The 27026-nt window shown below is 40.3% G+C and overlaps 2 protein-coding genes across 2 annotated transcripts in view; one reads left to right on the top strand and one right to left on the bottom strand.

Moving 5' to 3' along the window:
• Positions 1-1527: 1527 nt before the first annotated feature.
• LOC124868126 (palmitoleoyl-protein carboxylesterase notum1a-like) lies at positions 1528-13403 on the bottom strand. Its single transcript, XM_047364959.1, has 11 exons — positions 11533-13403; positions 9526-9578; positions 9346-9441; positions 8884-8944; positions 7471-7529; positions 5140-5242; positions 4866-5057; positions 4690-4787; positions 4460-4607; positions 4325-4372; positions 1528-2351 (listed from the first exon to the last, which is right to left on the bottom strand). Exons 1-11 carry the CDS (start codon positions 11883-11885, stop codon positions 2009-2011), a joined length of 1554 nt encoding a protein of 517 aa, XP_047220915.1. The 5' UTR covers positions 11886-13403; the 3' UTR covers positions 1528-2008.
• A 4491-nt stretch (positions 13404-17894) lies between these two features.
• Positions 17895-27026, top strand: part of aspscr1 (ASPSCR1 tether for SLC2A4, UBX domain containing) — a 30703-nt gene continuing 21571 nt past the window's right edge. The window contains exons 1-4 of the mRNA XM_047365521.1: positions 17895-18042; positions 18274-18329; positions 20741-20855; positions 25029-25129. Coding sequence (XP_047221477.1) covers positions 17953-18042; positions 18274-18329; positions 20741-20855; positions 25029-25129 — 362 coding nt within the window. The 5' untranslated portion in view covers positions 17895-17952. The remainder of the gene's footprint in view (positions 18043-18273; positions 18330-20740; positions 20856-25028; positions 25130-27026) is intronic.

Below are 27026 nucleotides of genomic sequence, written 5' to 3' on the forward strand. Positions count from 1 at the left end.
TAATAAAGATTTGCAAGACTTGAGCAGTAAAAAAATAAATAAACCATTAATAAACCAAGAACAGAGTTTGATTTTAATTATTTTTATCAGTAAAGAAAACCCATCAAATAATTTCACATGGAGAAAAAGCAGCATATTTAGTAAGTAGAAAAATCAGCACTATAGTTGGGAGTTCTGGGCCACCACGTTCCCATGACTCCAATATCCAGTCACACAAATATTGGGAATGCCCACATCAAGCTGGGAAGTGTTTTCAGTCCGGTGATTTCCCATTAAAATCCTTCAGGCTGCTGTAGACAGCTGCGATCATTGTTTTACCTCCACATGAAGGAAACAGTGCATTTTACTGCATATACAGGTGTCTCTCAATCAAGGATATAAAAGTTTATTTGTTGCAGTATTTCTTTTCAGAATCTCAACTTATATAGAGGTGTCACACAGTTACACATTTTAAAGCATCAATTTATGTTAATTTAGCTGATTATGGCTTACAGATAATAAAAACTCACAATTTTGTTTCTCAGAAAGTTCTAGTATTAAGATGAATAAAAAAAATGTATACATCTATGATCGACACAATTATGGGGGAGACTGACTGTTCAGTTCTCTAGCAGATATTCACGCTCTACAAGGAACCACAAATGGTCATTGCTAAAGAAGCTGACTGTTCAGAGTGTTGCATCCTAGAATATTAAGGAAACGTTTACTGAACGGAAAAACAAAAGAGTACACAAGCTGTCAAATTCCTTGTGTCAAGCCACGCCTGGACCAGAGAGGCCAGCAGCGTCTTACCTAGACTAAGGAGAAAAAGAAATTAACTGCTGCCAAGAGGTCCTAAGTCGTCTCATCAGATGACAGTAAAGTTTACATTTTATTTTGAAAATCAAGGTTGCATAGTCTGGAGGAAGAGTGGAGAGGCACAGAATCCACGGTGCTTGAAGTCCAGCAGTTTCAACAATCAGTGATGATTTGGGGTGCCATGTCATCTGCTGGTGTTGGTTCACTGTGTTTCTGCAGTCCACATTCAACGCAGCCATCTACTAGGAAATTTTAGAGCACCTTATGCTTCCTTTCTCCTGACAAGTTTCAAGGAGATGCTGATTTATTTTTGCAGCAGTACCTTTTGGACCTGCCCACACTGCCAAATGTACCAAAATCTGGTTCAGTGACCATGTTACAATGGTTGATTGGCTTGCAGCACTGCGCAGTGCCACAGGCTGATCTCCATGTCATGCTGCATTGCTGCAGTAATTCATGCAAAATGATGCCCTGTAACACACAGGGGCATATTTTTAGTGGGCTGATATTTCTGTATTTAAAAATCCTTTTTTTTTTTTTTTTTATATTGCGCGGCGCTGATTGTGTAGGGGTTAAGCGTGCAACCATATACGGAGGCTACAGTCCTCGAAGCAGCTGTCCTGGGTTCGAGTCCCGGACCCGGCGACATTTGACAAACATCTCCCCCTCTCTACCCCTCTTTCCTGTCTGCCTACTGTCAAAAAATAAAGGCCACTAGTGCTGAAAAAATATCTTTTAAAATCCTTTTTTATTAAAGTTACAAAATCAAATTTTAGGAGAAACTAGATCTTATGGTTTTCATTAGCTATAAGCTATGATCATTAAACTTAAGAAACACTTGAAATCGATCACTGTGAAATAAATGTCTACTATAACTTTCATTTTTTTGAATTATTGAAATAAATTAACTTTACATTCTAATATACTGAAAAGTCCTTGTGGTATACTTGTACCCACCTCCTCTGAGTTATAGCATATTTATATATCTATGTTGATCCCATATAAAGCTTTTGAACAGCTCAAACTTTCTGGTTTGGTTGTACATTACGTAGTCTTTAAAATATGCAAGGCATTTGTGAATGTTCATATTGTTCAGCTTTTCACTGAAACATCAGCGTATGAAGAGTTTTCCTCTTCATGTCATCCACTTGCTTTTAAAGACTGACCTCAAAAACCTACAACAGCACTCATTTCACTGAAGAGGAGCAGTTCAGCTTCCATTACTGAACATGCCCAGCAGCCTTTTGGGGTCCATTCCCTGCTGCTGAGCCATCTTCTGCACATCAAAGCCCATGTGCATCAGGAACTGGACCACGCTCATCTCCTGTCCCGTTAGCTGGTCTCTGATGGTTGGGCAGGTCGGGTTGCAGTGCGGCCACGGGCAGCTGTCGATTAGATGCAGGGGGCATCCTCTCAGCGGAGGGGTCCTGTTCTTCTTAAGGCCATGGTTGCTGTGGCTGCCGTTGAGGTGCAGGTTGCTTTGCAGGCTGCGGTCCCAGCAGTGGAGAGCTCTGGGCAGGGAGGTGCCTTTCACCTGGATGTCCATCCAGTACCTGCACATTGATTTATTTAAAGATTTAAGATGTTTCCAAACCAACTCGAACATTTCACTTTGAAAATCTCTAAATTGACACTCCCTGCTATTTTTGTAAAGAAATTAGAGGACATGACGACCACATGAAACTTCAGGCGGTAAACACAATATGAGGGACCATAACCAGAATATACTATCATAGAAATATTTTATGCATCCATTTATTAAGCATATACCTTATTTTTGGCCCATACAGGTGACAAATAATGCCCATGTAATTAAAATGTTGTTTAATTAGCAGATAAATTCAACTGCTGATGTGGGTTCAAGCTGCAGGAAGATCTCGGTCTTTTTTTTTTTTCCAGTGGATGGGTCTGTATTTGGTGCTTAAGGCTTTGTTTGCAACAGAGAAGGTTAATAGGTTTGGTTGGCGGTACACTTCCTCTCAGAGGTGTACATGCACTCATCATGTATCTCATTTTAATTTGGGAAGTGTAATGGTGCATTTGAACAGTTCTTTTTTCAGGATCATTTTTAGGTCATTTTAAAATGCAAGAACCGGGTCCATGAGTTGGAATTTATTTTTTGATTTATGTCGTACACTTAGGTCCAGATTTATACATACACCTACAATGTTTGGGTAAGTGTCCCTCAGCAAGGAGTGGAGAAACTACACGTTTTTTGTTGCCATCAACAAGCTTCTGGCATAATTCTTTGTGGATATTTGACTATTTTCTGACAAGGCTTTGGTAGTCTATATATTTTCATAAAGGTTGAAGGAGGGATCCCTCCTTGAACCCTAATGTTACCCTGCTTTATTCCTTTTGAAACCAGTTTGGAAGTTTGTTTAGGATCATTGTCCTGTTAGAACATCTGTTTTTGTCCAAGTTTCAAACACATTATCCAAACTGTTACCCTCAGACAGAAGGAAACTGGTCAGGATGTTCACGAAAATAATCACCATGGACTGGGAGGGGGAGACCTCTACTACGAAATATATTGACACATTTAAACTCAACTGTGAACTTCTCACATGGACAACCCAAATTCCTTATGTAGAAAAGTTTTATTGTAAGACAAGTCAGATTGAGCTGTAGGTTATCTAAAATGACTAGAAGAACATTTTGGAGGAGAGGAGGTGAGCGTTTTTCATACCAAAGAACACTGAATCAACTGTCAAGCATGGTGGTGGCAGCATCATGCTGAGGGTCTGGTATACTACCAGTGGTTGTAGTTGCATTGCACAAAAAAGGGTGGAATAATTATAATGGAAGATGACCTCCAATTTCTTCAACTTCACCTCAAATTAACGGCTAGATGTTCCAACAGGAGAATGATCCCAAACGGACATCAAAACTGATGTTGGAATAAATAAAGCAGGCTTACATTAAGCTTCTGGAATGTCTCTGGCGTCAGTCTTATGCAAAATGTATGGACTATACTTAAACTGTGCCAGAAAACCTTCTTTTTTAACTGAGCTTTAGAACGTCTGAGAAGCAGAGTAGTCACTTATCCAGCCTGAAATATGCCAGAAGGTTGCTAATGCCTGCAATTTGGTGCTGGAGGTGTAGCTTGCTAAGGGACAATAAACCTAATATTAATGGGAGAGTTTGTACATGTTTGACCCTTTATGGATGAGAGAAAATCAATAATACATTCAAACACACAATTCTTGTTTTTAAAATATTAATGTAATCGTTACACCCTGGTCCAAAAAATAAACAAATAAAGCCCTAAATAAAATGACTATAAGATGCCATTGATGCCTTCTAACAGAAGTATAAATCCAAGCCCAACTTTGTGGGTTCTTGTCAAAATAAAAGCCTCTTTGTTGGGAAAACCATAACATAACCATTTGCTTAAGTTTGGGGAAGTGAAGTTGGTAAATTCTTGAATTAGAAATGAAAATCTAATGACAAACATGCTGCTAATGACCTTCAGGTATGAATCAGTACATCATTGGAACTTGACGAATCAAATGTTCTTACTTACGTTCTGGTAATGAGTTCATGAGACAGACAAGCTGGAGCAAACATGGCTCTACCAATCAAAAACACAGCAGTGTGTCAGAAAGCCATCTCTTTATTTGCATGGTTCATGTCTGTGAGGAGTGTTGATGAGGCTTACGGTATGTCTCGGAGCGTGCTCCTCAGCTCCTGACCCAGGTTCTCTATGTACCTCCACTGGGCCTCGTGAACGGGCTGTCCGGTCAGGTGGATGTTATCAACGGTCAGCTGAGCCTCGTCAAACACCCACTGCACCACAAACACTGGACCTACACAGTACGGACCACGGGTCAGACTCCTGCTTGTCATCTCTATGTTTTATGGAGGGGCTCGGAGTGTGTTGTGACTCACTTTTCAACGTTGGGTAGACTTTATATCCAAAGAAACAATTCCACTCCTCTCCAACATGAGCCTGTCTGCAGGTTTCTGGCACCAGTCCAGCCCAGTAACTGCACACAAAGTTATCACTGCTTTCAAACATCTTCTTTTCTAACAACCTCTCTTTTATACCTCCATTACTGTCTGACCTGATGCCTCTCTTTATGGCCTCGGTGGGGGCACAGCTGATGGTGTCCAGGCAGTCGGTGAATTTGTACTGTTTGTTGTCCAGGAACCATCCAGAGTCAGCCAAGCCCCTGACCTGCACCCCCCTGTGGCCCGCTGAATGCATCTGCTCTGCAACCTGGTCCACGTTCAGCAGGACGCCTGTACCACCCGCACTGGTGACATGAAGGCAGTATTCAGAGGGAGAAACTGGAATATGAAAGAAAAATAAAAAAAACAGGCCTCTAGTGTACTGACCTGCTGCCTGCCAGGAGCAGAACCTTGGCTTTGTCCAGACCTTTAGTCAGCAGCTCCGTCACCACCTCCTTGATGATCAGAGAGCCCATGAAGGCATAATCACCTGAGAATATAAATAAATATTTTATTGCCTGTCAGATACAAGCTCAAACTATTATATATACATTGCAAATAAAAGATGGAAATCCCTGCTTATTGCACAGGATCACTCATGTTTCACTGTCTGGATAATATCAGCATTTATGCCATTATCAATAAACTGCAGACCCTAACACTTAAAGTTTGTCTCACTGTGAATACAAATGAAAAGCAGAAACTTTCTCACTTATTGTCCTTTTACTTTCTGGCTGTAAATATCTGGTAAGTTTTCCTCATTCATGCACAGCCTACAGACTGACTCAGGAGGCAGAGCCGACAGCAGAAGGGAAACCTGTTTAGAGGGCTTCATTTTAATGGCTACAAGTAGCCGAATTTGGCATCAGGATGATCCACAAAGGATCCCAATTATACATACTGGCTTAAATATATATATACACCCACACTAATATTTGGTTACATGTCCCTTAGCAGGTTACAGAGAAACCACACTTCTTCCATAGGCAAAACTCAGGCTGGTTGTTTGACCAAATTCTTGCTAGAATGAGTAGTTTCTGTAAACTGTTTGGTTTTACGGATGAACTCAGGTTTTAAGGCATAGTTTATACATTTTAAATAAGGTTGAGGCTGAGTCCATTCCAGAAGCAGGAATGATCTATTTTCAAGCCAGCTTTGATGTATGGTTGGCGTCGATGTGACGTTGGAACATACAACTGTGTCCAAGCATCATCAAGCTGTGGACGGCTTTGGAGATAGTTCTCCTTTTTCATGATTTCACACGCTTTGCTCAAGGCACCAGTACAGCTGCGCTGGCAGTGAAACATAACCTCATCATGACACTACCACCATCATGCCTGACAATTGTTAAGGTGTTTTTAGGTTTGCAAACCTGCCTGTCTTGGTGATCATAAAGGACTACTCCAGAAGATATGTCAGGTTTTCCATAAATTCAGCTGCAACCTTCAGCTCAGCCTAGAGCACGGTTCTTCTATCTCTCTTTCTTTTTCTTGTACCTGCAGTTTCCAGCACAGTAGGTTGGGGTCCTCTTATTTCCTGGTCATTTTAACCAGCTAAGGACGTAACAGTTTGAGACAGGTGGTTGTGCCAGCAGATTGTTGATGGCTATAAAAAGTGTGTGGTTTGCTCTGCAACTTGCTAAGGGGCATTTAACCAAAGATTAGTGGAGGTGTATGTATACATTTGAGCCTGCCTGTGTTGGAGAAAATCAACAAAATTCAAACTTGTTCACCAGTTGTTGATTTCATAAATAATGGTAAAATAAATAATTGAAAACCCACAACAAAAACATCCATGCTTGATGAGTGAATGTGAACTTCTGACCCAAAATGCTCATGTAGCACTGTTAATTCATTACTAGTAAAATGTACCTTTGGCATTATTGGCACCCTCATTTCTTCACAGAGACTGATCCAAAAAGCTTTGCACGCCTTTCCTCTTTAAGGATTTTGTTCCCCTTGTTCTTTTTAATGATTAAATCAAACCAGGTTGGAATGTAAGGGTTCAGACCCAGCTTATAAATCCCCTACTGGGTCCAGTCCTTCCTGTTTGTTTGCTGATGCTTCTTTGATTTCTTTGTTGGCTTTCTGCTTTAAGTTGAAATCTTGTTAAAATATAGCACATGCCGCCAGTTTTTGCTTCCAAGGACTCTGACACACATTTTCACTTTGGCTTGTTCTGTATTTATTTGTATCCATCATCAACTTGACCTTGAAAACAGTTTGTAGGTTTGTGCAAAAGACAAAAAACTTCACTGTAGAACGCTGCTGCACTCAATAACAGTTGGCAGCAGGGATGGCTTTAATCGGTGGGCGGTCGCTTCCTTCTTGATGGCATTCACAAAGACACTAATTGTGGCCAAAAAGTCAAGCTTCTTTCACCAGATCAAATGATTTTGTATCTTATGGTCTAAAAGTCACTTTGGTGCTTTTTGGCAGAGTATTAAAGGGCTTTCATATCCCCTTTAATGAGAAAATGGCTCCAATCTGGGCCAAAATACTGGAGTGTTCATGTTTCCCATTTCCACAAAGTAACAGAAGTATCCTTTCCCAGATTTCTGCCTCAGAATCCTGTCTCACACATGTACAAACACCCCTCTCACTGAAACTGATAAAGAAAATTATATTTTTTTTCTTGTTGCAGCTTCCAAAAACCCACAAATGGAAAACCATTAGTATACCTCAGAAAATTGTGACTGATAGATTTAGTGGGTCTTACTGTGCCCAGTCTTTGGCGTGGCTCCACTCCATACGTCGCTGGAGCAGTAAGGAATAAAACTGCAGGAAACGGTAAATAAAACACTGTTAGGGCAAAACACCTGGATTTAAAACCGTATTCAGATCAGCTCGCTGACAAATGTTCAAATATAATGCATTGCGGCTCTATGACAGTAAACTTAACAAAGCACAGAGAATGTGTTTTTAAGGGTGACCGATGTGCAACCTTTTGTTATTAAACACTAATATTGGGCAAATTGTTAGAAGTACCTTCTGCCCTTTGTGTCTCTTTATTACTGTTGCACCTGTTTCCTTAACATCCCCCTTTTGTTGAGCAAATCTGCTCCGACACATTAAAGGAAACCAGACCCAACGTATTGTTTGCTGAAGCTGTCAGAACAGAATACGTACAAACAAACAAAATAAAATACACAAATAAAATATATTTTTTAGATGCACCAATCAGTCTCTACATGGCAGGTTGCAATTTCTGTTTTTTATTGAGATCTGATTACAATTTTTAGGGCTGTAACATATAAATGAAAAAAATAAAATGTGTGCCGCACAAATCTATATTGAAAAATTAGGTTTACATCCAATAGAAGATGAAAAAATTACCCTCATGTATAAAAGCAGATGTCATTTAAACTGCATCTGATTTTTATTAAACTTAAATAAGGTTCATCAAATAAGGTGGTTGGTGTGATATGTTTATTGACAGAAAATAGTCGGATTTCTTAGTTTTGATGCATTTAATGTACTGAAAAAAAAAATCTAATTTTTCAGTATTTGACCTGGCAGTTATTGATCAGCCGATCTTGGTAGAGTTAGCGAGTTCCAACCTCTGGCCAACTGCTTTTTGCATCTCCAGAAAATTTCTCCCCACAATGTTCATTTGCATCCCTAATAATCATAAAAATAATCAATTTTTAGCTTTTAAAGCTCACTTTCTTACTGACAAAGTGTTTTGAATCCATTTAGGCTGCTGCTGTCCATGACACCTTTAGGAAAGCTTTTTTCTGGTGCTGTCGGCACAGAGAAATGTGTGCGTTAGATTAAAGAAACATCACACATTTTCAACTGCCTTGATCATAGAGTGAGGATTTTTTCCTGATAAAAAGAAGCAAATTTTAACATGCCTAGCATCGTTTCGTTACGGACAGTGATTTAGTGGAAACGGGTTTAATCATAAAAAAGTCATATCTTACAAGTCACAAATTTGCTAAAAACTTGAATATTTTACTTCATTCAACTTTGCCTTTTTTTTAATTTCTAAGATATTTGCCAGGAGATGTATGTCTGTTTTTCTCTAATAAACAGAGTGGCCTTTAAGTATAAAGAGTTATGCCCTTAGATAACTTGGAAATTGAAAAGAGGAAAACCAAAGCAGCTGAATGAAGAGACAAGGTCTTACACCATGTTGGCGTTCCACCAGTGAGGGTTTTCCTCCGGCTCTGCAGACAAAATTCCCGTTCCTGTAAAAAAAACAGAAGGAACGGAGGAGGAAATATTTCACATCCTGGTTCATGATCTCTACAAGTCTGGATGATTCTGTGTGTCTGTGTAGAGATTATAAAAGTGTTTTTATTGCAGCAGGTAAGTCAATACTTTTCCTGCTTTTGCCATTAAATACATGCAGGCATTGAAGATTTCTGTAGCTGCACCTCTGGTGAACAGAGGTAATTATGCTCATAGAAAAGGTTAGAAACAAAGAAGGAGTTCAGTGAGAGTTTGGCTTTTAAGGATTAATGCAAACTCAAAGAAAAAAACTTTCATGAATCCTGACCATTCATGGGAAGTTTTTCTTTTCCTCTGCTGATGAGAAGGTCTCTTAGTTTGTGCAGAGCTTATAAAACTGGTGTAATGACAGTCATACCTCTTCTGCTCTGTGGCCACTTGGTGGAGCTCATCAGGTTCCTCATGGTCTCATATCTGCTGTTGCAGGTCTGTTTGCTGAAGCAGTACCATCCACCTGCACCAAGCACACACACTGAGCTCGTCAACAGGCTTCACAGAGCTGCACCAGGCAGACTTTCATTCATGTGTCCAGTCTCACCTTCCAGGAACAGAAGCCATCTCCTGCTGCCCTTAGACTCCTTGATGTAGTACCTGAACAAGAACATCAAATCATGAAAGAAAGGGGGTGTGCACACAGATGGAACCACCTGCTGCATTTACTTAACTCAGTCTCCCTGCAAGAGCCAGTGAATCCTTTAAGAGTGCTCTAATTGCTTCATTCTTACAAAGGCCCTGTTAGCAAAGACACTGGTACTCTGGGGGCTATGCATGTTCATTAGCAAAGACTACTCTGTTAATAATAGTTATTTTTTTCATATTGTAACTGATTAAGTATAACTTTAAATATAAATATGAATTTTAGAAATATTTATATGTAACGTTATAACTACATCACCATCATCTCCGGGGTATTAATCAGCTATGCTTCATCTCAATAACACCTAAATGGTAAATTAATAAATGCACAAGATATTTATACAAAATATGACCTGATAAAGACATGATGCCTGAGGATATAGTGTATAAAACAGAAATTGTGTGACTAAGACCTCAAATGACTGATCTATGAAAATGAAAACGATTTACAAAAGTGGAATTTTTCAGAGCATGGAAACCCATTTTGTCATACATTTATTTATTTATGTTTGCAAACTCAGGCAGTAATATATATTTTAATGGGAATTTATGTGACAACACACAGGAAATAAACTGATACATGGGTTGCAATTTTAAAATAATAAAGTTGAGGCATGAATTTGTGTTCAGCCCTTTGAATCTGATCCCCCTAAATAAAATCCAATGCAGTCGCTCTCAGGAGACACCTAATTCAGAGTTCACCTGTGTTTAATTTAATCTCAGTATAAATGCAGCTGTTTTGTGAATGAATCAGATGTTTGTTGAACACATTACTGAACAAACAGCATCACGTCGATCAAGCAACAGCAAGAGAAAGCTGTGGAGAAGTTTAAATGATAACCCCAGCCAAGAACATCTCATGGAGCTACTGTTCAATTCATTATCTGAAACTGGAAAGAGTATGGCACAACTGCAAACCTCCCAAGGTATAGAAGTCCACCCAAACTGACAGGGAAAAAAGGTATTAACCAGAGACACAGCCAAGAGGCCCATGGTAACTGCGGAGGAGCTGCAAAGAGCCACACCTCAGGTGGAAGAATTATTTGACTGGACACCTGTTAGTTGTCGGAATCAAAGGCCTTAATAACCTGCTTCTGCACTCAGGTTCTACAGAGTCCTGCTAATGACCTCATAATGTGATTCAGGTGTGTTGACAGAGACATGTCTAGAAGTTGCAAGATGTCAGCTCTTGAGGACGGGAGTTTGACCTTTCTGATTTAGATCAAAGCATATTCATGTGTTGAAATGGCCCAGTCAAAGTCCAGGCCTAATTACAATTAGGAATTTGTGACGAGACTCGAAAATTGGTGTTATATGCAGTCTGACTGATTCTGAGCATTTTTGCAGATAAAATGGGTAAAACTTCTAGATGTGTAGAGAAACGCCCAAAAAGCAGCTGTAGGTTTGTCTCAGGGGACTGAATACAAACTCACTCTATAGCCAATGTCATGCATGCCTTCAAAACTCCAAAAATCTCAGAATAGGACAATACATTGTGTTGGCCTATCACACATATTCTCAGTAAAATACATTGAACTTTGAGGCTGTAATGTGAAACATTTAATTATTTTCACAAAGCACTTAAAATAGTTTCCTTTTTATTTTTTATTTTTTATTTTTTTTACTAGAATCTAGTCTTGTTTTAGTTGCAGTCCAGATGAATGTGAAGAATTTAAAACTTTATCACATGAGGGATAACAGTCTCAGTGTCGGCAGTCATGATCTCTTTGCTCTGCGCTCTCTCTGATCTGGCTCTTTGATCCATTTTGGTCACAAAGTGACGGGAAAATGAAGGGAAGGGAACACAACCACCACAGACTGGGAGCCTGGTGCAGCAGCTGTCTCTACACCTTCATAGAAAATCCTTTCAATAGTTGATGGTATTAGAAAGCTCAGGGAGTGCACTTACCCTGCAGGAGAACCGTCGTTACAAGTCACAGACACATTCTTCAAGAGGTGCAGTTTCATGTCTTGCTGCAGCTTTTGCGCAGAGCACGGGTACAGGGACTGCGCCAGATTCTTCACCTGCACCATAAAGTTGTCTATATTGCTCTCCACGGCTGAGAAGTCTAACGGGAAGCTCTCCGGTCCTTCCATCCGCTGCTGCTCCGGCTGCTGCTGCTGCACCCGCCTAGTCTGCGCACGGCCGCCGCGCACTCGCCGCGCTTCCACCGGAGCGCTCATGTGGATGATGAGCAGCAACAGGCAGGAGCGCACTGCTGACAGTCCGGTCGAGCTTCTAAACCTACCACGGCACCTCATTTCTAGCTGTTACAGGGGCTGATGCGTGAGCCGGGTCCGAATCAAACACAGCATGCTTTGTGGGTATTGGAGAGATGGGGAGTCCTGTTAAAGCGCAAGGACTCCTCCTGGAAGCAACCGATCACTCATGGTGGACTAAACGAGTGCAGATTATAAATCCCCATCGTTCCTTTGAGAGTCAGGCAGTTACTTTCAAATCCACCCCAAATTTACACACAGTATCAGTTCATATCACTAAATTAATCCATTGTGCGCGTCTTTACGCGCGCAGGGAAACCTGGAAAAGCTGTTGAGCGCAGCGTTTCCCTCCTGATCTAAATCCTCAGGATCTTTAGATGAAGCGGGTATTTATCTGAAGTTCTTCCCTCCTACCCCTTCCTCCCTCTCAGTCCCGCGGGCCAATCCGTCTCTGCTGTGGTTGGCTGATGCTCCTTGCGGGGCGTCGGTCCCCGCACCCGGAGCGCGCGTTCGCCGTGGCACGCCCACTGCTGGGTTTAGTCATGCCCTGGCTCCCTTTGATGTTGTGTGATCACATGACCACGTAGCCTTTGAAGTGTTGATTGAACGCGGTGTGTGAGAGGTGCGCAGGCTGGAGAGGATCACGCAGCGCTGCAGCGTCACGCACATGTTTTTAGTCTTTATATGAGCTGGAAACGGAAACCTGACTTTTCATGTTGTTTGTGAGTGTAGTCTTGTGCGGCTGGAGGTTATAAGGTCATTGGAGGAGTTAAAATCATGTCAGTAGTGTGTGTAGTCACGGGAATATGAGACACGTAGATCTCTCGTCAATCAATTCCCTTCCCGCATGACTTACTAATCACTTACAGTAAAAATTAACGGTTTTTTTTTCTTTGAAATTAAGCAGATTTGCAACCAAAGTCAGTTCTAGTTTTTAATTGTGCCCTGGATAAGGCTTTACTTCTGCCCCCAGTTTTTATGCTTTTCTCAATTTAATATAGTCCTGATGCCAAAAATGTGATGAACATCCATCCTTGTGTGTTATGGTGAAGGTTTAATGAATCTCAGACTGCTCCATGTAGATTATTCAAGCTCAGGTTTGATCATCAAATATTTATATTTTGAACTAGATATGGTCAAAATCAGGCCAGAGTCCTTAAAAAACCAATAACAGTCAAAGTGCAGAAAGTCTCTCCAAGCCTTTTAGTCAGAAGCTGAGAATTCGCATCATCCGCGAAAAAATAGTTATTGCTTCACCTGTGCGCCGATTCTCTATTGAATCAAAAAGGAAAATAAGCATGAGAAAAATCAGTCGGGGCCAACTAACCACTAACCTCCAACTATTGTAAGTTATTCATCCACAGAAATGCACCCTGAGCAGTGAGCCATATTGCCCATACAATAAATTGCACTATTTACACCAATTACTCTTTGTGCCCTCCTAAAATGTACAACCCTCCAAACATCTTTGTGGCAAAAATATACCGGAACCAAAAATACAGATAATAAATTCCAGCACATCTATATTTTTCAGTTTTTTCTTAATGTTTTAATGAACTCCAGACTTCCTAAAAACTACCAAACATTTAATCTCTTTCAAGATCGCAACCCCATAAATGTGAATTTAATTATTTGAAAGTGTTCATTATTCATTACAAAATACACAAAGAGTTAATCATTTAGCAATTCCTAAATAGCAGAGGGATGAGGCTTTGGGTGATTAGACTCTTGGTTAGTTGGATTGATTTGATATTTTTTGGTAAAACATAAAATTAAAGTCCGAAGTGTCTATTCTTTGGACCACTGCAGAATGGGAACACTTTACAAAGACTGTAGTTCAGGAGAAGCCCTAACACAGAGATCTAGCTATCACAGTTTAGCCCTCATTAAAGTTTCCTGCTTCTAACACAATAGCAATAAGGAAGAAATTCTCATTCTGTCCAATACATCCCACCTACTTACATGAGCAAGAATGAGGATATCAATGTTGCTCCTTTTACCTGTTGGTGGTCATAATGTTATGTCTGTTTGGTGCTTAGCAGATGTGAAAAACATTCCTTTCATGGTTAAAGAATAAGGAAAAAGTAAACCTGTACAAGAAGACGAGACCAATGAAAACAACAACAGTGAATATTATAAACTGGTCACACAATTTAAGAGATGCTTGGCTTAAAGGATGGTGCAGAATATCACATGAGAAGCTAAACAGAATAAATATTACTTCATTTGAGTTTTAATCCCCTCGGTATGGAAAAACATAAAACACTTTCCAGTGAAATTTAAAGCTTCTGTCCTGCTGAGCGAGGAAGGAAGCCAGTTGTTTAGTTGTTTATTCAGATGGTGACGGTTTCCAAGCAGAAGTCTCTTTCTTCTTTCTTGTTGGCTTTGTGTCTGAATGTAGCCTAAACTGTCAGTCAGTTGTTGGGTCTCTGAAGCCCTTCTTCTCACACCTCTGCATCTGTCGGTGCCACGTGTCCCGTTTTCTGTTTGGTCTGACTCCAGCTTTGATCCGGTTTGATCCTTGCTGACAGAAAATAGCCTTGATTCTCCAGTGTCTGCTCAGGTCATCTGACAGGCTTCTCGTAGTATGAAGTCATCTGGGTAACAGATTGGCTGTGTTGTGGTCGGTCCACGGACGGGATCGATGTTCTTCTCCTTAGAAGGCCACTGCAAATAATTTAAAACCTCTTTGTGCTTTGTCATCTTTCTTTTAAATGTCATAAATGAAAGAATTAGCTTTATACTATAAAAGATTTAATGCCTTGCAGATGGATGGAGTTGGGATTTACCAAAACAATAGGATAAACTTATTGCTCTAACTGTTGTTGACATTTCAAAGTATATTGTGACATCGTAAATCTAAGTCAAGGATTACATTTACAGAAATAAATGAAACAAACGTTTTTTTAAATACATTTGTCTAGATGTCAATACAAAATGTGTTTGACATTATATAAAAGATCTCACTTGGTTTGGGGGAAACTTCATCTTAAAACTCTATTTTGTTAAACACTTTAATGTTGTGACTAATAGGGTGTCTTGCAACATTCCACTTTAAAACCTTTAATATTTTGTCATTCCACAACTGCAAACTTTAATGTATTTAATCTGATAGATCAATGCAAAGGAGAAGTGGAAAGAAAATTATACGTGGTATAAAAAAACGGTTGTTTCAATTCAATTCAAAAATACTTTATTGATTAATTATTAATTAATCCCAAAGGGACATTAAGTGTTGTTGTAGATCATATTATGCAGGTTTCTTCAGAGCCGCTGTAGATGCTGGTGGCTGTGGACAGGAAGGATCTCCTGTAGCGCTCCGTCTTACAGCAGATCTGAAGAAGCCTCTGACTGAAGACACTCTGTTGTTGTAGGACAATCTCATAAAGATGATGCTCAGGGTTCTCCATAATGTTCTTCATTTTATGAAGAATCCGTCTTTCCACAATGATCTCCAGAGGTTCCAGAGGAGTCTCCAGAACAGAGCCAGCCTTTTTTATCAGCTTGTTGAGCTTTTTTAAGTCCCTGGCTCTGATGCTGCTTCCCCAGCAGATGATGGTAGAAGAGATCACACTCTCCACAACAGACTTATAGAAGATATGCAGCATCTTACTGGAAACACTGAAGGACCTAAGCTTCCTCAAGAAGTACAGTCTGCTCTGTCCCTTCTTGTAGATGGCTTCACAGTTGCATCTCCACTCTAGTCTGTTGTCCAGGTGAACACTAAATGCATCAAATGCAGTGTCAGCAACAGCGGAAGGTGGAACGTAAACTGTTGCCAAAATAACACTAGTGAACTCTATGGGTAAATAATATGGACAGAAACTACTGCTGACAGTTTAATATCTGGACTGCAGAGACGACACTTCACAGTAACATGTCCTGGATTACACCAATTTTATCCACCACATGAGGAATTTGTGTTGTTAAAAAGAAATAATCAGAATAAAAAGTAACAGAGCCACCTGCTGCCACCTTGAGCGTAACAATTTAGGAGTATCAGAGTAATGGGGGCTAAATGCAAATGCGCATAAAAAATGTCAATCTTTTTTTGTTAAAAAGAAGGGGGCAGCAGACTCAGCAGAGATGCCCAGACGTCCCTCTCCCCAGACACCTCCTCCAGCTCCTCCGGGAGGAGCCCAAGGCATTCCCAGGCCAGAGGAGAGACATAGTCCCTCCAGCATGTCCTGGGCCGTTCCTGGGCCTCCTCCCGGTGGGACGTGCCTGGAGCACCTTCTGAGGAAGACGTCCAGGAGGCATCCGATATAGATGCTACGGGCGACCTCAACCGGCTCTTTTCGATGTGGAGGAGCAGTGGCTCTACTCCGAGCCCCTCCCGGATGGCCGAGCTCCTCACCCTATCTCTAAGGGAGTGCCCGGCCACCCTACGGAGGAAGCTCATTTCAGCCGCTTGTATCCGGGATCTCGTTCTTTTGGTCATGACCCAAAGTTCACGGCCATAGGTGAGGGTAGGAACGTAGACCGACTGGTAAATCAAGAGCTTTGCTTTTCGGCTCACCACAACGGACCGGCACAGCGCCCCTATTACTGTGGCAGCCGCACCGATCCGTCTTTCGATCTCCCGCTCCATTCTTCCCTCACTCGTGAACAAGACCCCAAGATACTTGAACTCCTCCACTTGAGGCAGGAACTCCCCTCCAACCTGAAGAGGGCAACCCACCCTTTTTCGGTCGAGAATCATGGCCTCGGACTTGGAGGAGCTGATCTTTATCCCAGCCGCTTCACACTTGGCTGTGAACCGCCCCAGTGCATGCTGTAGGTCTTGGCTAGAGGGGGCCAGCAGGACCACGTCATCTGCAAAAAGAAGAGACGAAATCCACTGGTCCCCAAACCAGACCCCCTCTGGCCCTTGGCTGCACCTAGAAATCCTATCCATAAAAGTTATGAACAGGACCGGTGACAAAGGGCAGCCCTGCCGGAGTCCAACATGCACCGGGAACAGGTCCCACTTAGTGCCAGCAATGCGGACCAAACTCCTGCTCCACTCGTACAGGGACCGGATAAAGGGCCCCCGATTCCATATACCTGGAGCACCCCCCACAGGGCACTACGAGGGACACAGTCAAATGCTTTCTCCAGGTCCACAAAACACATGTGGACTGGTTGGGCAAACTCCCATGAACCCTCGAGTACCCTGTAGAGGGTATAGAGCTGGTCCAGTGTTCCACGGCCGGGACGAAAACCACACTGCTCCTCCTGAAGCCGAGGTTCGACTATCGGCCGGACTCTCCTCTCCAATACCCTGGCGTAGGCCTTACCAGGGAGGCTGAGGAGTGTGATCCCCCTGTAGTTGGAACAAACCCTCCGGTCCCCCTTCTTATGAAGGGGGACGACCACCCCAGTCAGCCAGTCCAGAGGCACTGTCCCCAACTGCCACGCAATGTTGAAGAGGCGTGTCAACCACGACAGCCCTACAACATCCAGAGACTTGAGGTACTCAGGGCGGATCTCTTCCACCCTCAAAGCCCTGCAACCGCGGAGCTTTTTAACCACCTCGGTGACTTCAGCCTGGGTGATGAAAGAGTCCAACCCCAAGTCCCCAGCCTCTGTTTCCACCAGGGAATGCGTGAAGGCAGGATTGAGGAGATCCTCGAAGTACTCCTTCCACCGCCCAATAATATCCTTGAAGTCCTCCAATTATCGCCTTTCTTCTGAGGATTAAAGCATTTTATAGTTAAGTCCACTCATGTTTTTTTTTGTCTCCTTCGTTCAACTAACCCACTAAGCATTTCTGACATTCTCCACAACCATGGCACCATTTAGGCTTTCTCTTTTTTATCTATGTCCCTGAAGTGCTTCTCTGGTGCTTCTATAAATTTGATGATTTGCAGGATTTTAACATATGTCACTGGAAAAGGTTGTAAGCAGTTCTTTTTGTTTTCCCATCATGCACCATTCAGGTATTTTATTATACAGTTTTCTGTCGGAAACAAAACAGAAAAGAGAAAGAAGGGAAATATGATCTGAATACAATGTTTTCTGTGAAGCAACTCGAGTCCACCTTCTTAAATGTGGGTGAATCGGTCCTTTGTTTGTAACGAGGACAATAAAGTTGATTCAAACAAACAGAGTGACGTCACTACAAACAATGGCAGCCAGCGGTTCAGCTGTAACGGTTCTGACTCCGAATGGGAGAAGGCAAACAGTCAAAGTGGCTCCAAATACACCTTTATTACAGGTAACTCTGTGTTTAAGAGCCACACGGTGCTCTCAGACACGTGGAGCTTTGGTTTTTGTTTCTGTGTGAAAACACAGCAGCGAACTGTTAGTCAGTTAGCATGCTAGGCTAACACCTGTTAGCCAGTGACAGATCAGTTTTTTTGCCTGTAGGCTAATTGAATCAACACATCTTCGTAATTGTCTGGCTTGCTTTAATCTGATACACTCTGGCTGTGTTTACCGTACTCAGGTGTTGGAAGATGTTTGCAAAAAACACGGATTTGACCCCAATGATCACGGCTTAAAGTGAGTGTGAATCTATCTATCTATCTATCTATCTATCTATCTATCTATCTATCTATCTATCTATCTATCTATCTATCTATCTATCTATCTATCTATCTATCGAAAGTTTGGGCATTTTACAAATCCGATATGCTGGAGTCATTTTTAATTTAAGACGTCTACACACTCCTGTTAAATGCCATCCACATATAATGTGAACTATAACCTGGCCAACTGTTTTATGAAAGTAAAACTAGAATAATATTGTTGCAAAACCTTTAACCTTTGTTTTTTGTATTTTCGAGTAAGAGACTATAGATGAGCACATCTTGATTTGACAACATGTGCTCATCAACCTTCGTATCACCTAACAGATTTTCAATCGTATTCAGATCTCCTGGTAGGCTGTTACACAATATAAATGTTTTCCTGCTGAAGGCATTCTTTAGTTGATTTGAATGTGTCCTTTGACTCACTGTCATGCTAGAAAATGCAGTTACTCTTAATGTTCAGCTTTCTAACAGGAAGTGAAGGTTTTGTGCCATCACTGACTACTATTTGGAATTGTGAATATTTCCCTCCACCTTGACCAAGGCCCCAAAAGTATAATACCCCAATCACCTTGCTTCACTGTGGGTATGGTGTTTTTGTGATATTAAGCAGTTTTTTTTTTAGGCAAACATGTATTGATAAAATATTTTCAGAATTTAAGAGGGCGTCCATTGTCATTTTTTAAGCAGGGTTCTTTATTTACAGTCTAAAAGTTTGTTATTCTCAAGCTTAAAACTCTGGTCACATACCAAAAAGGTGTAAGTCATTTGCTCCAAAAAAGACAGAAAGGTCACTGTCACACACTGTCACATATTTGGGAATGTTACTAGGCAGAGTTACAACTTTGATTCGAGAGAACACAAACCGAATCTGCAAGCAGAATAGGTTTTAGTGTGAGAACAGAGTTTTGAGGAAGAGTGGTACATCATTTAAGACTCAAAATAAGTAACCTGCTCTAAAACTGAAAATGGAGCTCTCTTAAATTGTGAATGAATATTTATCCTATACAGATACAAGTTCGACCTTGGCTTCTTCAGCCCATGACACATTTCCCCACATGCTTTTACGAGACGTCTGATGTTCTTTAGCCAGGCCTGGATGTTTTTCTTTGTACAAAAAGCTTCTGTGTTGCTGCTCTACCCCGTGATCCAGACATGAAGAATATGGGAAATTGTTGTCCCATGTACAGCCAGTACTTACCTGAAATTCCTGCAGCTTCTTTATTGTTGCTTTAGGCTTTTTCACAGCCTTTCTGACCAGTTTTCTTCCCATCCTTTCATCAGTTTTAGGGGGACCTCCAGGTCTTGGTAATGTCGGTGTTGCACCATATTTTTTCAGCTTAATGATCTTCTTTTTTGTGTTTCATGTCCTTGGAAATTCGTTTGTACTTTTCCCGTACCTTTACCACTGAGATCCGTCTGATGCTTTGCAAGGTCTCTGCAGACCCTGGTCTTTGTTGTGAGATAAATATATTATCTCACATTGTTTTATATTAAAATAAATTATAAAACACACTTTTGCAATCACATTATTTTACCTTTTTTTCTTTGTTTCTCTGACTTTCTTTCTGAAATGATATCTTCATCAAATTTTCTTTCATTATAAAAACCTGGCATTGTCCCTCTATTCCTGTGTTACACTGAGGTGTTTAAAATCCGCTGCTATACATGTCCCTATTTACGATTTGTTTATAAATTAACTGAACTCTGTAGTTCTGATCTGATCTCAAGTTAACATTAGAATGAAAATTAACAAGTTATCTGTTTCAGGAACATTCTGCAGCTTTCTAAACGTTCACTTCACTGGTATTTTCGTTTTACGTGTTTGCCTCCCTGCTTTAGCTCTTGAAAAGCTTGCTTTTATTTAACAAAAATAACGTGGATTTGGCAATTTGCATGGTTAATATGGCAGGTAGATGTATGTTCTGTGGACACTAAAAAATAACTATCATCTCCATTTGTAACTCTCACCTTTATGCGATCTGTGGGTTTGATGCAAAATAACTGAGGTTTAAAAAAAGCTTCTCTAAGAGATTTTTTATTTTTCAATTTTGTCTTTAGTGTGTATTTATAGAGTTGACAAGTGGAGTTTTTTGGTTCTTTTAAGAATGTTTTTGCCTGCTTCATGTTTGGCCACTATTGCTTTGTCCACTTGAAACTGCAACAAGTGAGCCGTTTTTACAATTTATATTCCAAGATGTACCCCAAAGACTGTTTCCATTAAACCTTGATCGTAAGCTGACAATGTCACGATAGTTAAGAAGAAATGCCTAATTTGAATTTCTGGGTTTCTCTTTGTAATTAATATAAAGTAAGTAATAGTTTTGGAAGCACAGATGCTAATTTTCAGCTGACTTATTTCTGGTGTAAACTTGCTGACAGGTTTCAGAGGACTGTTCTTGACCTGACGCTGCCATGGAGGTTTGCCAACCTTCCCAACAATGCCAAACTAGAAATGGTGACGGGTTCATGGAAACAAGGTGGAGCAGATAGCCAGGTTAGTACAAGCAAACTTTTAATATTTGTTGTGTGTAGGAGATTAGGAGAAGGGTGTTAAAATCTGGCCATCACCACAATCATAAAGACATTAACAATGGTAACACTGTAAATGTGTTTGGGAGGTAAAGTCTGGTATTGATAGTGCTAATCTGCTTGTTGGAATAACTGGAAGCAGGAGATAAGCAGACTTTCAGGTGTCATTTATTGGTAATATTGTTTTTAAATATTATATTAACATTTAGCCCAATAACCCATGCAATACGACGTGATTACAGAAACAAAATCCCACAAGACATTCCTTGGGGCGACTCCAGCACTCGGTGGCATCTACTTCACAGTGATGTTTAAAATCAGCAGCCCCTTATCCCTGCTTTAACTTTCTGACTCTTCCTGCTAAAGACATCTCTGAAGTAAAACTATCCTAAACCTTTAACTGCCTGTATTTACCTGTTAGATTTTAGCCCCATAAGACATTTTTTAGAGGATTTCCTTTACATTAAAGTTCAATTCAATTCAGTTTTGAATTAAGTTTATTCATACATCGCCAATTCACAGCATATGTCGTCTCAAGGCACTTTAAAAAGTCAATTCAATCGAATCATACTGATTTTAAGTCAGGTACATGCAATTAATCCTAACCATCAAACAATGCAGTCAGATTCAGTTTATTATTCAAATTGGTTAAAAAGTTTTTCTATCCTAAGGAACCCAGCAGATTGCATCTAGGAGGAGCATTCTCTCCTCCTAGATGAGGATGTAGTGACAGTGGGCAGTTGTTTGCATTGAGTTTGCAGCAATGCCTCATACTGAGCATGCATGTCATGACAGTGGAAAAGAAACAGGAAGAAACCTCCAGCAGAACCAGAACCAGGCTCAGTGTGAGCGGCCATCTACCATGACTGACTGGGTGTTTCAGAGAACAGAGCAGAGACACAAAAAGAACACAGAAGCACTGATCCAGGAGTACTTTCTATGGGAAAGAAAAGTGAAATATTAATGGTTATAGCTCCTTTAGAGAAAGACAGCTAAGCAGATGAACTGAGCCAGTTTTCAAGGCTAGAGGATGAAAGAGAGCACATACAGTTAGTCACTGAAATTAATACAGGCTTTCTTAGGCTAGCCCTACTTTAGGCTAACTGGTCATGATTTTCTGTATATATTGTTCTAAATCCATGTGATTGGGTTCACCTAGATTATTTATGAAACAAATCATTTACTCGTCACTATTTGGATATAATTTTTTTGTAGCATTTTAATTGAAAAAACTGTTTGTGCTCCAGGGAGAATTATATTAAACAGGCCCAATAAGATCCGTAAAATAATAATAATTTATTTTCTTAAAAGAGCTCCAGTGTAACGCTCATGGTACATTCAAAGTTACTTTGTGATTTTGAAGCATGGAAAACATGACCAGAAATGCTATGTAGTGTTTTCCTGGTTGGGCTGCAATTGACGATTATTTTACTAACTGATTAATCTGTTGACTATTTATTTCAATTAATCTATTAATAATCAGCAAAAGGTGCTTATTGGGAGATGTTTTTACAGAATTTGAACCAGGTGAAACTAAATCTATGCCACTTGAAGAGTTCTGGAATAAAACATATTTACAGACAAAGAAGGTTTTTCATCTTAAATGCAAAATGTATACATTTTTTTCTTCAAGTTTGGCCTCATTATTGCTCTGAGTGGGTTGTTTTTTCAGCACATGGCAAGTTTTTGTCTGTATACTCCAGTTAACAATTATTTAATTACTAAATTAGTTTACGTTTAATTCAATAATCGATTAATCTGATTAATTGTTTCAGCCCTATTTGCTGAGATAATAACAATAAACTCTTAACAGAAGATGCTTCTAAACCTTAAATACTAATCATACAGTTTGAATTTTTACTTTTGCTGTTTCAAATGTTTTTCCATAGTTGCTACCGTAAGTCCAATATTAGACGCTGCGACATTGTTTGCAGAACAAAATGGGTTAGAGTCATTATTGTGTTCAGATTAGCAGCACAGTTGTGGTAGTGAAGAAGTATCTTTGATGAAAAGGTTTTAGTTTTAGTAATATTTGTGTTTGTGGTGGGCTACACTGACCAAAGTGAAAGATTTATAGCCCAAAAGACTGTGTTCACCTTTTTTAGTTCTTTTATTATCACATTTAGTGACACGGCAATAAAAATTGGGATGGCATTTTAAACTTATGTAAGTTAATAATCTAGCAAGGGATGTGCAACTTCCCTTGTTATAGTAATAACTTATATAAGGGACCCCAGAAAATGCAAAGGAATTTTGTTGTTAATACTAAAGCAAAAAAAAAAAAAAACAGGAGCAAAGCAATTCTGAGTTACAGAGAATGTGATAAAAAAAACTTTAAAGCTGTGTGAAGATGAAGACAGGAAGGCCTTACATTTCTACTTTGAGTTTAAGGTGGAAGAAATGCAGAACTGCCGTTTGAGATGCTTTCAGGCCTGGATCCCCTCTAAGGGTCGGGGGTTTGGCTTTTATGGTATTTTTGCATTGGTGACATGCACATTTCTGCTCTAAAGCACAGATAAAAAATATATGTATTTAATAATTATTTTTCCTTTTTAAAACATAATTAGAAAAATATTTTTGTATGCAGTCAGTTATAAATTGCCTGAGCAAATAAAGGACACCACCTGGATTTAACTAAGCAAAGGGCCTCAAACAGGGAAAGTGCTGCAGTATTTAAATGTGTTGCAGATGTTTACAAGTTATTTAACTCTGACTGATGCCGCCAGTAGCTTCTTGTTTCTTAAAGAACCATCTCACATAGGATGATTTTCTTGGATTTGAAAGAGCGAGGAGGCAACTTAAAACGTTGTCACACATGGATTGGCTCCAAAGACTCTAGAGGCATTACATGCTTTATTCTTCTCAAAGAGATCCCTCTCCAGATGTGCACTTCCATCAGTGGTCAAGGTGGTCCAACAGAAAATTAATATATAAGAGTTATTCCTGTTGAAAGATGAGATTGTCATTAGACATCCTTTACATTTTGAGTTGGCACAGAACATGTTAATTGTTGCATTACTATGTGCTGATGATAGGTGGTTTCATGAAGCTATTAGCAGGGTCCCTAAGTAGTCCGGGAAAGTCTGGAAATTTATTGAAGAATGTTCAAGGTCTGGAAAAGTTTAAAAAAGAAAACAGACTATTGGAAATCATCCATCCATCCATCCTCCCTCCCTACCTCCCTCCTTTATTGTGAAAAATGGACGGAGATCTCCGGGAATGTGAGTCTGGATAAGTGTGGAACTTGGTGATGATATTTAGCACTTCATTACCTACATTTTTGGCTCATCTTGGTGTGTGGGTTTTATCATCAGTGTTAGGAATTTGTAAATTCACGTTTTTCTGCTCACTCTCACTTGTCTGCAATAAAACCCAGTTTGTTGTAGCTGAGCTGTACTTTCCTATGACATCATAGCATGATAATCTGAGCAGTAAAACTCATGGCTGTGTTTGATCTGCTCCTCTGTTCATGTGATGGATGGCTGACTGGTTGAGCCCTCACAGATTTTTATATATATTCACATGTCCACTCACCTCAGGCAGGCTGGTGTGTGTGGAGGTGTTTGGTGTTGGCAGCCAACTCTCTTCTTTTCATCTCTCCCGGTGTGCCGACATTTAGCGCTCTCTCTGTGCTGGACAACAGCATTGTGGAATAAACATAAACAACTCGTAGTGTGACTCAGAGACAAACAACATCAGCCCCACGCTGATGTCTGGTGTGTTGCTCATTTTCACGCTGATGTTGGCTCACATGTGTGCCTAAACAAGTTGGATTATCGAAGAGTTTATTCCTCTGAAAAAATGGCTCCAGATCAAAGAGCCAATAACTTTCCCTTAGATTTAATCAGTGTGGGATTCTTGAGGTTTGGGGAGATATAGCATTATTCTTAGCTTCTTAAGTGTTGAGGAACGCCGAAGGAACAAACTTGAAAGCGTTTTAAAATGCCTGTTTTAGCGTCAAGGCAGTGTTCCGGTATTTAATTTGTTTTTGCTTTTAAGGTTTATTGCGGATAAACTGTTGCTGATCATTTATGAGTGTTATTTCTGCGTGATGTTTGTTTGTTTAGTTGGAACGTTTACGCTCTCTGACGCAGCTTTAAGCTCCACTTGTGTGTTTTTGTGGTTTGTGGCGCGTCAGGTGCGGATAGCGCTCCAGATGGAGGATGGCTCTCGGCTCCAGGGTTCCTTCTCCTCCGGACAGAACCTGTGGGAGCTGATCGCACATTTCCCTCAGATCAGGTGCGTGTTGACCATGTTCTCTGACGCAAGGTGATTGGGACCAAACTGAGAAGATTCGTTTCTTCAGGAGCGGTTTGATGACCGAGTTTGGGTTGAAAAAGCAGATAACAATGTACTGGTTTTAAATTTCAGCAAAATAAGTTTATTTTAAAGTTAAACATATTTCTGTTCAGTAGGTCTAAAATAAGCAGTTAAATGCTACATAATAAAAGCTGATAAGTCAAAGCTGAAATGAAGTTTAATGTATGTTGAGATGGTTAAATTACACTTCCTTCCTAAATTATCCTTAAGCTGATTGAGAACTGATCCAATGAAGTCATGACAGTGTAGAAGAGTGTCCTGATTACAGGAAGTTTCCTTCTTTAAACAACAAATTGCTGCAGAGTCTAATTTATACTCAAGATAGAAGCTAAACTGAGATGTAAAGAAAGTTTTATGTTAGAAATATCAGTTAAATTGATTACTGAAATCCACATCCTGGTGTTTTTTGGAAACAAAGCTGTCATTCTTGTTTGCAATATTTTTATCATCTGCCTTTTGGCTAACACCAAGTGTGCTACAATGGATCCCAAAAGTCAACACACTCAGGTTTTGTGGTTTAGAATAATTTATAAATTATTTCAAAGCTATTTCCACCCTAATGTGACACATATTCTTTACAATCCTATTAAAATAATAGTAAAAATCTGCATTGTCCTGGTTGCATAAGTGTGAACACCTTTAAACCGATACTTTGTAGAACCACAACTGTTTTCAGTTTCAATATTTAGTCTTGAGTTCACATCTTCTATGGATTATATGTTGTCCGAGCCACCGCACCCTGCTGGCGGTTAGACGCCTCTGAGCTCCTCTAAATCATCCCCAGAAGTGTCACCTCTGTTTACAATCACTTTCTCTTAAAAGGAATGACTTTTAAACTGTTCTATACTCTCAACACTTTATTTTAAATTAGGCAGAAGAATGGCTCCCGTCCTAAACCTGCTCGGTAATTGAAGTGACAAAAACAGCCCCGAAAGAAGGTCACACATGGCTTTATGTCTGGTACGCCCTCCAAGGGATGTACACTCCCTCAGTGTTTATCAGTAGACTATGTGTCACCAGTCTGGTGTCTATCTGATAGTGTGTGTAATGGCAGGTATCCAACCCTGAATCTAAGTGTTGCTGCAGCATTCTAACCAACCTGGTTACAGACTGTTCCACAATCAAACCTAATGTACTAAACTTTATGTCAAACTGTAGGTAATTTGTCCTTATTTGTCCGAGGATAGGATTCTTATCCTATCCTAACAAAAGTGACAACATCAGCTTTAATACTTCATCATTATGGTCTGTGTGTCTATAAGTAATATTAAGCAAGGTTATTCCTAACAGTGTAATTTGATTAACTAGAATAAAAGTTCAGCTCTCCTTGTTGAGTTTCCCTGGTGTTTCCATATTTGCATCCTTTAGCTAAAACTGTAGTCTATGGTATCAGTCAGGAGAAGGCTGCAAAAAAAAATCCACAGCATTAAATTTACAACACTGTACAATGAAGACCACCACCAAAAATTTATTGTAACATTACAAAAACTGGGCTGCACGGTGGCGCAGTTGGTAGCATTGTTGCCTTGCAGCAAGAAGGTCCTTGGTTCGATTCCCGTCCGGGGGTCTTTCTGCATGGAGTTTGCATGTTCTCCCCGTGCATGCGTGTGTTCTCACCGGGTACTCCGGCTTCCTCCCACAGTCCAGAGACATGCCTGTTAGGTTAATTGGTCACTCTAAATTGCCCTTAGGTGTATGAATGAGTGTGTGCTTGGTTGTCTGTGTGTTGCCCTGCGATGGACTGGCGACCTGTCCAGGGTGTACCCTGCCTCTTGCCCATAGACTGCTGGAGATAGGCACCAGCTTCCCCGCGACC

This window comes from Girardinichthys multiradiatus, chromosome 5, assembly GCF_021462225.1.
Source record: "Girardinichthys multiradiatus isolate DD_20200921_A chromosome 5, DD_fGirMul_XY1, whole genome shotgun sequence".
In the NCBI taxonomy this organism is placed as follows: domain Eukaryota; kingdom Metazoa; phylum Chordata; class Actinopteri; order Cyprinodontiformes; family Goodeidae; genus Girardinichthys; species Girardinichthys multiradiatus.